At 53.1% G+C, this 13,719-nt stretch overlaps 1 protein-coding gene across 1 annotated transcript in view; it reads left to right on the top strand.

Moving 5' to 3' along the window:
• The first annotated feature begins 1,869 nt into the window (after positions 1 to 1,869).
• KCNK5 (potassium two pore domain channel subfamily K member 5) overlaps positions 1,870 to 13,719 on the top strand; it is a 36,710-nt gene continuing 24,860 nt past the window's right edge. The window contains exon 1 of the mRNA XM_036249234.1: positions 1,870 to 2,401. Within this exon, the coding sequence (XP_036105127.1) occupies positions 2,216 to 2,401 (186 nt within the window). The 5' untranslated portion in view covers positions 1,870 to 2,215. The remainder of the gene's footprint in view (positions 2,402 to 13,719) is intronic.

The raw sequence follows: 13,719 nt of genomic DNA, 5'->3' as shown, positions 1-13,719 counted from the left end.
GGAATTTTGATAGAGATTGCATTGGATCTGTAGATTGCTTTGGTAGGATGGACATTTTGACAATATTAATTCTTCTACCTCTGGCCAATTGCTCAGTGGTTAGAGCATCTGCCCGTGGACCAGAGAGTTGTGGGTTTGATTCCAGGCAAGGGCATGTACCTCAGTTGCAGTTAGTTCCCGACCCTCATTGGGGTCTTGTGGGAGGCAACCAATAGTTACGCCTCTCTCACGTTGATATTTCTCTCTCTCTCTTTCTCTCTCTCCCCGCCTTCTCCCCCTCCCTCCCACTTTATCTGAAAATAAATGGGAAAATATCCGCAGGTAAGAATTAAAAAACAAATAAACAAAATAATATTAATTCTCCCAATTCATGAGCACAGAATATCTTTCCATTTATTTGTGTCTTCTCTTTATTTTAATCAATATCTTAAAATTTTCAGTGCACAGGCCTTTCATCTGCTTGGTTAAATTGATTCTTAGGTATTTTACTCTTTTTGATGCAATTGTAAATGATACTGTCTTCTTAATTCCTCTTCCTGATATTCCATTAGTAGTATATTAAAGTGCAATTTATTTTTGTATATTGATTTTGAATCTATAACTTTACATTTCATTGATTAGCTCTAACGGTTTTTGTGTATGTGTGTATGCGTGGAGTCTTTAGTAGGATTTTCTATACATAATATCATGGGATCTACAGTGATCATTTTACTTCTTCCTTTCCAATTTGGATGCTTTTCATTTATTTTTTTAATTGTTTTTTTTCTTTATTGATTTTAGAGAGAGAGGAAGGGAGAGAGACATCCATGACAGAGAGAAACATCAGTTGGCTGCCTCCTGCACACCCCCCACTGGGGATCCAGCCTGCAACCTGGGCATGTGCCCTGACCACAATCACTGGGACCTCTCAGTCCATGGAGTGACACTCATTCCACTGAGCCACACCAGCCGGGCCTTTTATTTCTTTTTCTTGCATAATTGCTCCAGCAAGGACTTCCATTGGGTGTGTGTTTTTGGCAAATATGCTTTTAAACATCATTCACTTCTTCATTGCACAAATGTTGAATGAGTGTCTACATTGTAACAGGCCCAGGGAATACATCATTGAATAATCTAGACTCCCTACCCACAAGCTGTCGTTTTAATGTTGTATAATATATTAGAGTTATATAGTATATTTGACAAATTTTAGTGCTAGGACGAAAATAGGGCTAACAAAGAGGATGAGTGCGAGTGTTTGTGTGTGGGGTGGGGGGTTGCGATTTTAAATAGGCCTGAGAGTATCAAAGAGGTCGGTTCCCCTAGAGTTACAGTGTGTATGTAGTGGGGGTCGGGGTAAGGGGCTTGCACAGTGCTGCCCAGGCTGCTCCTTCCCCACATGGGGGGAGGGAGGACTCACCTCAGAGCAGGTGAAATGGGGCCAGAGGGAGAAGTCATGCCTGCGGCTGGATTAGTTCCTGATACCCTGATTCTCTAGTTTCTTCAGTCCCTTTCTGAATCCCTTTCCCCAGGCTTATAATTATAGTAAGGTGTGTGAGACAAAAACTGAATTACAACGGAAATAACAATAGTAATAACTTCCTGATCCCAGTCATTAGGCACACACTCATTTTCTTTACTATACACCAGTACTAGTAACAAAGAGGAGTCCCAGAGATCCCAGTCGCTCAGGTGTCCGGCAACAGGGAACTCACGGAGCAGCCCAGCGCACCGCGTGTGCCGCTCGGGGCTGCGGGGCCTGCACGGGAGGGGCGTGCGCAGGGGCGGTGCTTACAAGGGGCGGGCCCTAATCGGCCCCGCCCCCGCGGGGGCCTGGCGCGGGCGGGCGGTCCGCGCAGCGAGCTGATTAAAGAGGCGCGCGGAGGAGGACACTGCGCTTACAGCAGTGTAGAGCGTAGGGTATCCCACGTGTCTCGCAAAGTCCGGCCCTGAGTTCCCCCAGCTCTTTTCTCCACCAGGATCCAGGGAGCCTCCTCGTTTCCCTTGGTGTTCGCTCAACTCCCGGCCCGCGTGAGCAGAGCCCCGCACAGTACCCTGCGCTCAGTGGGCCAACTTGGAGAAGCTACTTTGTCCGGGAAACCGCGCCGTGGGTACTGGGCACTGCGCATGCGGAGCTCCAAATTCAAACAGCTGTTTCCAGAGGCTGGAGGGCGGGTGGAACAGGAGCCGCTGGGCCTAGGGGACGCTTTCTCCCGGAGGTGGCCTCTCGGGAGCCATGGTGGACCGGGGCCCTCTGCTCACCTCGGCCATCATCTTTTACCTGGCCATCGGGGCGGCGATCTTCGAAGTGCTGGAGGAGCCGCACTGGAAAGAGGCTAAGAAAAACTACTACACACAGAAAATGCGTCTACTCAAGGAGTTCCCGTGTCTGGGCCAGGAGGGCCTGGACAAGATCCTGCAGGTGAGGCGCCGCTTTACCCCACGCACACCTGAAGCTGGCTGGAGCTGCAGGAGTGCCTAGGGACGCCCCTCACAGCTGTGGATGACCCTCAGCCCCTGTAGGTTGTCCTAAGGGTGACAGGAGAGGATGTCTCATCATGGATCTGGTTGTTGGGATCGTTCGTTCCCCCGTGGACAGAGGAGTCACCCACGCGCGGAGACTCTTTGGAACCCAGTTTGTCCAGAGAGAAGAATTTAGGGTTGACCTCCGGGTGAACTGGGCCCCGCGGTGGCTCGGTGTGGGTGTGTGGGTACCTCCCTAGGAGGGAGGCTGTGGGGCGGATAAAAGCGTTTATCTTTCCTTGGAGACGCTCCCGGAGTTCGGGAGCCTAGGCGGGTGTCACCTCCCCCCTTTCCCCTGGCGTCTCCACCTCCCATCTCCGGGGCCAGTGCAGCGCTCCTGCACGGCTTTGCTTCGGGAATGGGAGCCCGGCGAAGTTGCAGGAGGGCCCCCAGTTCCAGCCCGAGCAAAGACCCCCTTCCTCCGGAGGGCCGAGGAGCGGGGTAAGGGACTCTGCCGGCCTGAGCAGCCGGCCGGGGGCTGGCGACTGGAATGCTGGAGACGCGCTCGGGCTTCCGGGAGAGCTTATCTCGCCGTACCTCGCCTAAACGGGAAGGCTAGCTCCGAGGTTCCGAGGCAAACTTTGTGAAAGGAACAGGTTGAACAAAAGAACAAAACCCGGGAGTCCTCTTGGCGGGGGTGGGGGTGGGAGGAGGGGTTGTGCAGAATGGGAGACGGTGGGGAGAGTTTCTCACCGGTGTCGGAATTGGGAGTTTCTTCTTGTTCATGGGCCCCATGGTGGCATTGACCTCACTGGGATAAAGCGACCTTTGGCCAGTTTGGGATTCGAGGCCCTCGACCCCAGTTTTTAGAAGACTCTTACTCTTAACCATGCACCCTTGGCCTGCACTAATGGCATCCTCCCGTGGAATGACCAGGACCTGAGTAAGAGCCTGGGTGGAGCAGGGATAGTTGATCTAAGATGTTACGTTTCTCTCAGGGTGAAAAATACCATGAAGGACGTTTGATGAGGAACAACATTTAATCTACAGCAGTCTGCTAGTACCTTGTGGCTGTCCGGTTGTCTCATTTTTCTGGCCTCAATTTCCCTGTATGTAAAACAGGAACAAACGCATCTTCATTCATTTTTCCTGCCCTGAACTGTTGGAAGGTTGAAAGCACTGGAAAAACATGAAGCTGTCTGCTTGAGGCTCCCCGTTTGTCCCCAAATTGATAGACATCTACAGATGAGCATTTCGGTGCCTGCGGGCAGCCAGGCAAATAGACTTCAGGTTGGGTGTTTGGTTTCAGAGGGGAAGAGTTCCCGGGCTGGGGGCTGCTGGGAGGTGAGCTTCAGAAAGTAGCTGGGTGGTCTAGCTCATAATAGCAGGAGTTCCGGGGCGATGCGGGCTCCGTTGGCTGGGTGTCTGTCCTGTGTGCATGTGTTGGGGAGGGTCACTTTATAATTTCCCTTGAGGAAACAATTCTTCTGGACGACAAGCTGTTGTTTAGTTTCTTCCAGGGCTTTGTTTAGAGGGGAAGAAGGCAGGCGAGTATGATAAAGAATCGAGCTGCCCTCCAAGTTTCCCTCTTCGCTGCTGCTGCTCCTCCACCAACCACTGCAGGAAGGAAAGAATTCAAGGCTGAATGTGGGAAAATAAACTTCAAAACACGAGGAGAAGAGAAAAGAGGGGGGTCGGGGTGAGGCAGCCGGGTGCAGCTGGTGGTAGGACCTTTGGAGGTTAGACAGCTTTCTTAAGGTGTTTGCGCAAACTAAATCACTTATTTTGAGGCCCTGTTAAATCCCCCCAAAGAAGCAGGTTACTTTTAGGAAAAGGATTTGGGCGTCAGGCCAGTGTGATTCGGAGATGATTATGGATAGCCCTGTTCCTATCCACAGCCAAAAAACTCTCAATCCTTCTCCAAATGGGCGAGTCTCCTCCCTTCGTAGGAAAAACCCAAGAAATGAAAAGCAGTGGACACTTTTAGCTAGCGGTACTGTTAGTCTCCAGAAGCCCGCAGCCCGGTTTTCTGACGCGACTTGGGGCATTGCCTCAGGCCTCAGGAAATTGGTTTAAGGAAAAATGAAAACTCAAAATCTTTCCAATTGGGTTGTTTGGGCATTTTCCACCTGAGGTTCTGAATCACCTTTGTAATTCTAAAGAAGTCCTTGCTAGGAATTCCTGGGGTGGGGGCGGGCTCATGGGTAGGGTTGTTGGCAGGGTGTGGGGGTGGTGCAGTCTGAGTTGGGGTTTTTCTCACACTGGAAACAGGCTTTCAAATTCGTGAGAAAGGGAGTTTACACACCTTTCTTTAGATCTTTGGAAACAGTCCCTGGGTCGTCAGGTGCTTCCTCCCTGTTCAGGCTGTGGTTGAATAGAGGCAGAGGTTGACTTTCAAGTGTTCTGAGCACCACCCGCCTTGTGCCACGTGGTCGCCCTCCTTCCTGCCTTCAGAGCCATCTTGAACCCTGCGCTGTGACGCTTGCGGCGCCAGGTTTTGGGTGACCCCCTCCCCCAACCTCGTCCTAAATTGCAGAGGCTCCCACGAGGGGAGTTAGCAAGGACTGAGCCCTTTCGTGTTGGGCATTGTGGGTCATATCTATGTTTTATGAGAGAGGGCACGGTCTGCTTTTGCCATCCGGCTTGGCCATTTATCCATCAAACCATTTCAGTTCCTCATCTGCATGATGAGGTCTGGTGAGAGTCAAGTAAAGTAGAAGCATTCGGCTAGACGTGTGCAGATGAACTTGGGAGAGCGAGCTCTCCTCCCTGTCACTTGCACGGATGGAGCACACATGGACCGGGGCACCTTGCCAGGTGCTTTACCTGTGTTAGTTCAGGTACGCCTTACAGCAGTCTTACCTATTTGTGAGGACACTGAAGCTCAGGGAAGTTAGTGGCTTTGGTGACACAGCAAGAAGGCACAGCCTGAGGTGGGACCAGCTCGGCCTCCTTGTACATACCTGCCCCCACTCTTGGGCATGTGAAGCTGTTGAATGGTTGGTCTGTAAGTGAATTTAGTAAATTGGTTTAGCTGTACTCTGGTCTGCTGGGAAATTCTATTTTTTGTTCCCCCAAGAACAGGCATCTGCATGCAGGCTGCCCCGTGCTGTGCCCGGCTGAGCCGTCACCTCCTCCATTACTGAAGTAAGCATCAGTCCGCCATACCTCATTCCTTTGGAAGCACAAAAACGCAGAGTTCTGGGGTCAAGGGGAAGAACCCTTCTCAGCCTTCACCTCCAGTGTCCAGTGATCATAAACAGGAAGGATTTGAGAGCTCACCAACTGCCAGGGCTTTGATTAAGCACTTCACATACATTTTTATTTTAATCTAATTGGTGACCACCCCCTTTAATCAATGAGGCTCGAAAAAAATGATATAACTTGCCCAGGATCATATAGTGCAGAATCAGGTCTCAAATTGAAGAGTCTTGCATTCCAAAGTACATGGGAATTAGTCAACAAGCATTTATTAAGCACCCACAGTGCTCCAGACACTGAGCAAGGTGCTGGGAGTGCAAAGGTGAATTAAGACATGCCGGCTGCTGAGGATAAGAAACAATAAACCCATTATGACAACAGTTCCCAAACCCCACAGAGGTGTTCAGGCGAGACTCTTAATGAAAGCCCCCAGGTCCAGCCTGAGGGGTCAGGGAGGGCTCTCAGGAGGAGGTGACCTCCAGCCAGAGTGGGGTCTTGGAATTAGGAGGGCTTAGCCGGGAAAAGGAAGGGGAAGAGTGGGTGTTGCTTTGTGCTGTGGCTCTTGAGATTCCCAATTCTCCTGGGGTGTGGTAAGGGTCACCCCAAGCCCTGCCCTCCACTGGGGCTCTATATCCCTAACTCTGGGTTTCCCAGACTGCTCACATAGATGACCAATTCCCAGAAGCCATTTGGATTTTACTGGCCTCCTTGCTGTCTAAGCTGCAAACGGCACTATTCTGTTGGGAGGTTTTCCATGTGTCCCAGACCTCTCTCCTTTTATTGTCTGAATCCTTCCTCCTCTGTCCATGCTCCAGTCTCTGTAGTGAGGCTCATTCCAGTTTTGAGGTTCTGACACCCTGTTATTAACACCAATCCGCCTCCTAAAATTTGAAAAATATAGCCATGTGGTAAAAGTACATCCCACCAAAATGCTCAGAATGGGGCACATTCATTGAATTTTTTGGAGAATTGAGGGTTAACTTGAAAACCTCTTTTGTGTCAAGCCTCATTGGAAATTGTAAAAGTGCATTGGTCCACTTAAATGCCTTTGTAAGTAAAGGGAACACAATAGATCTTTTGATTATCCAGGATCAGGGAGGCCCACGTCATTAGTTCAAACTTGAACTCTCACCTTCCAGGACTGGAGAAATGGAAAGAGGAGAAGTTGGGTTTGGGAGAGGAAAGGGGTTCTTTCCTAAAGGCTCCTTTTCTTATTAATGTTTTGCTCAAAGGCCGGGCAGCCAAAAAAAAAAAAATTCTCAAATTGATAAATCTGCCTAAGTTAACTGCTCTAGTTAGAGTTTGAACAGTAAAGTGAATTTTTATTGAATCGTTTTGAGAGTTTTACTAGAGCCCTTAGGACGATTACAGATGGCATGGTAATAGAGACTTATTGAGGGGAGAAATTAGCAAGTGTTGAAATGTTCTCGCGGGGGTGGGGGCTTCCTATTGGAGGGGTGCAAGGGAGGTGATGACTGTTGCTTCTACGTATTTAACTGGGATTTTGCCATATTTACAGTCTGTCGTTTAAAAGAAACAGAATCTTCCAGTCTTGAATGCTGTGCTTGGCTGGCTCTGACCTCAGGCCATGGGCTTTCATCTTGAACTTGGCTGTTTGCTGTCAGTTTGGGCTCAGCCTCTGAACTCTATGTGTGTGTGTGTGTGTGGCGGGAGGAGGGGGGGGAGCAAGGAAGTACAAGGCTTTGGGGAGCCAGAAGCCATGCTCCTGAGAACAGTACTCCCAAGGAAGTCTTTATACAAATTGGGATAATGGATCTAAGTGGTTCTACGAGAGCCGACTGGCCAGAACTGCTGATACAGGGAGGCCAGGGGAGGTAGGTGACTATAGGAAACACTTGAAATAGGTTTCTTTTGGGGAGTAGAGAAGGTAGAGGAGATATCTGTAAGCATCCCCCTCTAAGCCCAGCAGGCTGGCCTCAGTCTGTACCCCAGGCAGAGAGCTAAGGGTCAGATAAGGAAGCTTGGGATTGAACCGAGGCATTTGAATTCACCAACTTTTTTGCAATTTTCAAGTCAGGGAGTGAACAGCATCTCAGAAAGTTCTTCACAACCATTGGTAGCTTAGAAGTGGAATATTCTGCTATGAACTAACGGTATTTCTGTGGGCTGATCCCTTCACCCCGTGAGTGTTATGATAAGGACACTTCCTCCCTTTCTCCTAATGTGATGAGTGTGGTTTTTCTACCAAACCCACAGAGTTCAGAGCAACCCCCCAAAAGAGCTCACCCATCCTCCCTCATACCCCAGCTTTCATTTAGGGTACCACTTTCTTCCTTGCCTGAGCCCCTTGGGAGGTCCAGGTCTGGGTTCCCCTCCCTGCCCCCTCATGGTGACCTTCCCAGACTGAGCCTACGCGACACCTGTATGTGGAGTCGAGGGCGGTGCCCTCCAGCTCTGCAGCTGCCTGAGGTCTCTGGGCCTTTTGTGAGCAGTCAATCCGGTCCCCAAACTTCAGAGACCTGGGCAGTGTTAAGGGGTCACAGAGGAGTCCCTCCCTGCCAGCGGTCATTCCTGTGTGTGCAGAAGCCTCAGAAACCAGATGGGGCTTAGTCCCGGGAGCTCAGTCTAGCTGGGCAGAGGAGCGGCGTGGCGCTGGAATGGGAAATGCGTCCCGGTGCTGAGTGATGGCTTGCAGATGCCTGAGGCTGGAGGGACTGGGCGTGGGTCAGAGGGCCGCAGAGGGTTCAGTTTCTGTTTCCTGAGGCCTTAAAAACCCCTTGGCCTGCAGGGGATCTGGCCCTGAACAAACAATACCCCTGCCCTCAGGGAGCCCCCTGATCTAGGGAAAGAAAGGTAAGGAGTTGCTACCTGATGGACATTGGTAAGTGTCCTGGAGGTTCCATGTGTGCACCATTGAGGTCAGTTTCTGCTCTTGAACTTAGAGGAGGACGTTGAGGCAGGCAGGCAGGATGAGCAGTGTGAGCAGCAGCCCCTGTGAGCATTCTGCTCGATACCTGCATGTGCAAGGCATTGGGCCGGAGCGTCACCTGGGTCTCGGTGAACCAGTCCTGTGGTCAGGTGTTGGTCTCTGCCCAGTGTACAGGAAACTGGAGGCCAGGGGTTCGTCCAGGTCTACACGGCTAGCTAGAGGCTGAGCTTCACGGACCTTGCTGACTTCAGAGCGGGGGGGCCTGACTGCCAGTGGAGGTAGACCCTGGGGGGGAGCCACGGGGATGGGGCCTGGTGGTGCCAGCTAACAGCTCCCGAGCCCTTGCTTGGCCACAGGCTGGGAACTATTCTGTGCACCGGCTCGGGGTCCCGCGGCCCTCTGCAGTAGGTGCTCTTGCTGGGCGGAGGCGGGGTGCATAGAGGTTCGGTGACATGCCCGAGGCCATACCACTGGAAAGTGAAAGCATCAGAGTTTGAACCCAGAGCCCACACTAAACCATTTCGCTCTGTGTGAGGCCATAGTGAAGGTGGAAAAGGCAAGGAGCAGAGGCCTAGAGGAGGGGAATGCAAGGTTTGTGTGTGGCATCAGGGCGACGGGATGGCTCTCTGGATGCTACTCAGCCTGTGATGGGAGCAGGTGACCTCCTCTGCGAACCGGGTAACAGCCCAGGAGCTCTCGCACCCTGAGGTTTCAGCGCTGCTCCTGTCCCCTCTCTGTGGGGTCCCTTCCTCACATGCTTCGGACCCCATCGTGGACTGAGCCCCTAATCTGAGGTGGAGGCACACATGACAGAATTCATCCCGAGTCCCTCTATTTGCCATTTTCTGCAGGTTCACCCACAACCTTCCCCTCGGAAGAGTTCATGGTCAGCGGCTGAAACTGAAAGGTTTGCCCTGGTCCGTTTGGCTCAGTGGTAGAGCGTGGGCCCGTGGACCTGAGTCGTGGTCTTGATTACAATCAAGGGCATGTACCTCAGTTGCAGTTTGTCCCTGGCCCTGGTCACCTCTTGGGGGAGGCAACCAGTCCACGTGTCTCTCTTTTGCATCGATGTTTCTCTCCCTCCTTCCTTCCCACTCTATCTGATGATAAATGTAAAAAATATCCTGGGGTGAGGATTAAAACAAACAAACAACAAACAAACACAGTTTCACTCCCCTCTCTTCCCACAAGGCCCTGCTCCCTGCTCTGGAGGAAGGAGGACAGGCTCTCTCTGCTCGGTCCTGGCTTGTCCCCAGCCTTTTAAACCTGTTCCCTCTGGAGTCACCTGGGTCCAGATGGCCTCGTGGGTGACCTCCCTGGAGGGTGGTCATGTGGGAGCGAGGGTCAGAGTTGTACCCTCCTTGGGGACAGACACGACCTACCTCCCCTCTCAGCGGGCCCCTGGTAGCCAGGGCTTTTTGATTGTCTTTGAAATGTATGTTCTATTTTTCCTCTCCTCTATCTAAACATTTGGATTTCCTGCCTAAATATCTAGGGAGGATTGTGTACTTCTGGCTGATGTCACCTCCCGTGGCCCACTGTAATCTTGCTACAGCTGCTTACCCGGCCCCTTTTATGGGGAGAGGCTGGGGGAGAGCCCAGTTGCGCCCCTCCCTTTGTCCGAGTGGACCTGTGCTTGGGCTGGGGCTGGGGCTGAGACCTGTATCTGAACCACTGTGTAGGCAATAGTTCTGATTCTTCGTACAGTACTGGTCTGTGCTGTGTGACCCTGGTCAGATTTCAGCTCTCTGAACTCCACTTTGTTCGAGGAAATTCACCTGTTCATTCAGAAAAGCTCAGAGTGCCTGTTCATTAGCCTCAGCTAGACTGTAGGGGCCTACATGGTTGGGCTACAGCTACCCACCTTGGCCCTGTGTTCCCAGGCCCAGCCCATGAGATGGGAGTGGGTTTTAGTCAACCACTGACTTGCTCAAAACACGTCTGTTGGGCCTGGGTGCCCAGCATTGTGTCTGGCTCTGAGGGGACCCGAGAGCCATGTGGACCTTCAAGGTGGAAGTCCAGTCAGGAGGGGCCGAGTCTCTTGCAGATAAAGGCAGTTAACTGGGTAAACTGAGGCCAGGCCCAGACTCTGGCCCTGGTCTCTAAGGCTGAGTCCTGGAGAGGAGAGGGGCGAGTCATTATCAAAATGTATTTCCCCCTCCCTCTTTAAGCCACAGGAGGTGGGGCCCTGTTTCCTAGGGGTTGAGGACAAGTTCTCAAATCGCCCCCTGGGCACACAGCCTCCTTGAAATACCCTTGGGGGTGAAGATAACAGCGAACAATGGGAGGCTCACTCCTTCCCAGTTACCCTTCCAGACCAGCTTATTGTTATCTTCTATTTGCAGAACAAAACGAATCATTCTTCCTCCCTGGGTCTGTTTCTCTCCAGGAATCTACTCTGCTCCTAATGTCCCTTGTTTCCTGAACTTTCCCTAAACTGGGTTCCCTGGGGATCAACCAAGGCGTGGTGGGCAGGAGCACGCTCTGAAGGTCTGTCCTTGAAGGGCCAGGTGCTGGAGCGGAGCCCTGCTTTCTCAAGGACCTGGAGACAGAGCAAATAACCAGCCCTCCATTCTGTAGGCGTTTGCGTCATTCGTACGTCACGCGTACATCGCATACGTCACACACGTCATGCATGTATACCGTGTACCCAGACCTGTTTGGGACCTGCTGCAAAGAGAGAAAGTCCCGTCCCTGCCTTTTGGGGAAGGTCTTCTGACCACAGAGTGCACAAACCAAGCGATGTGCTGTGGGGGGAACACCCCCTTCCCTGTGGACACTTGTTGGATCTCCAGAGCCCTCTGAGGAGGAGCTGGAGGAGGCGGGGCTGTCCGCGGGGGAAGGGCGGGCCCCTCGCCGGTACCTCCTTGGCATGGCTGGAGCCTGCCCCCTGGCGCACAGCACAGGGCGCCCCCTCCACAGCCGAACAAGGCCCGGCGGGGGGGGCGGGGTGGGAGCAGGAGTGTTGCCTGCTGATGTTCAGGCTGCCACCGCACTGTGGGCTCTGCAGACCCATCATCTGAGGTGCCTCCTGTGACCTCGGTGAGGCCTGGCAGGGAAACGCCTTCCCATTTGCCAGATAGAAAAGCCAAGGCCTGGTGAGGAGCCGGGGACAGACTGTCTAGAACCAAGCTCAGGTTGAACTTGGTCCAGAGCCTTTTTTCACGGAGCCAGTGGTCACATCACCTCTAATCCCCTTTTAAATGGCCGTGAAATCAAAGCCCTGGTGGTTTGGGGGTGCAGAGCACGTGCTCGTCAGACGTCCAGCCGGTCTGCCGGATTTCTCAACCTTCCCAGCACACCCCTTCCTGTCACCGGAACGCCATGCGTTTTCCTAGGATAAGAGGCAGAATTTGAAGTTGTGAACAGTAGACTCCTAAAGGAGGATGTTTTGGGGACCACCCAGAGCCTGGGGCAGAAATGATAGGATGCCTCCCCAGGGAGCTTCCGGTCCTAGGACCCTGCTCCCAAGTATCTGTGCCCAAGAAGCTGTTGGCCAGTTTCGGTTTCTCAGAGCCTCGGAGGCTGGCATGGCTGATGGGGGCAGGGGCAGGCTCTGGGCACGTCTCCTGGCTGCGAATCATCAGATGCAGGCTGGAGGGAGCTTAGCGGTTATCTTACTGGTCTCTCTGTACAGCCCTGGAGCCCAGGCCCAGACCTGCGAGGTTATGTAAGTCTCCGAGGTCATGTAAGTCTCCAAGGTCGCTGTGCTCACGGGGGCAGGGAAGGGCCATAAAAGTGCAATTAGAGCTAAGTGGGGCAATTAGGGAAGCTGCTGTGAGTGGTGAGAGGGTGCCACAAGAGGTAGTTAAAAGGTGATGGCCACACCCAAGAGATCCCCAGGTCACTGCCACCGCAGGCAGGGGTCCCGAGTCAGATCAGCCCCAGCTCAAAAACCTCTGGCGTCCCCCTGAGACTGCGGGCTGACCTTCTCGCAGTGGCCTTGGGGGTCTGGACTCTGCCTCTCGTGTGGTCTTGCCTCTCCCTGACCCTGCCCTTGGTCCCCGTAGCCTTGATACAGACAGGAGCCCATCTCGGGAGGGCAGAGAGCTCCATGCCCACTGATTCCATAAAGGACGGAGCTGGACCACCGTCACAGTAGGAACTGAGCTAGCACTTAGTGAAGGGAAGGCCACATGGGCTGGGTGAGGCCATCGGCTCCCCAGCAATGCTCAGACAGGTGCTGTGGGGAACCTCATTTTGTAGCTAAAGCAACTGAGGCAGCAAGATTGAATGACTTAGTCAAGGTCACACTGCTGGTCACCGGCCTGCACCCAGGCTGTCCGAGTCCAGAGCTCTGCGGAGCTGCCTCTCCTTTTAGACTCCGCGCGCCCCAAATTCCTGCCGCCCTGTCCATCTTGCTGAGCTCCCAGCCGCCCCTTGGGACAGATTGTGCGGCCCTGTGACCTCCCAGCACCAGCAACGCTCTGCTCTCTGCTCCGCAGGTTCTGGCACCGCTGTTTCCGACCACAGTGGCCATATATAGGTTTGTTTGCCATTTTCAATGAGGTGTTTTAAAGCAAGAAAACCAGGGTTATGTAAGTGGGTGCCACCGCTCAGAGTTGGGGCTGTCACCTCTGTCCCTACTCCTCCCCTCTACCCCCTTCATCCTTAAGGGCCCAGTAGGCCCTTAACCCTTTACTGCAGAATTTGTGGATCAGGGGACCCAGAGACCAAGTCCTCAAGGAACATCAAGGAGCTGGAGGGGGGGCACAGTTGCCTCTTGGTTGTGGGGTTCCTGTCACATTATTTGTCGCCTCCCTAACAGCTAAACCCACACCCGTGACACGTCCTCCCATTTGGTTTCCCGGGGCTCACCCCCAGCGGGCTCTGGGCTCACCCCCAGCAGGCTCTGAACTGCACCGCGGGTGGGAATAGCCTGCGCCCTGCCTTCATCCTAGGGTGTCAGCGCCGTCCAGGTACTGTCTGCGTGGCTGGGGACAGACTGGTGATCTTGCAGGGACCCCGGGGCGGTCCTGTGTGGCCTGAAGGGTTACTTTGGCTTGGGTGCCCTGGCGTCCAGGGCGAGTTTCTTGTGCCTCCCGTGCCCCGGCTGCAGGATGGTACCTGTTCCACAGGCCCTCTGCAGGAGAAAGAATCAGCAGCCATGCCTTCCCCGGCGCTCCTGTTCAAACAGAGCGCTAGCCTCCCGGGTCGTGGAATGCATCCTGACAGTGTTGGCTTTG

Source organism: Molossus molossus, unplaced genomic scaffold, assembly GCF_014108415.1.
Source record: "Molossus molossus isolate mMolMol1 unplaced genomic scaffold, mMolMol1.p scaffold_m16_p_8, whole genome shotgun sequence".
NCBI lineage: Eukaryota > Metazoa > Chordata > Mammalia > Chiroptera > Molossidae > Molossus > Molossus molossus.
This window is presented reverse-complemented; position numbering and strand designations above follow the sequence as displayed.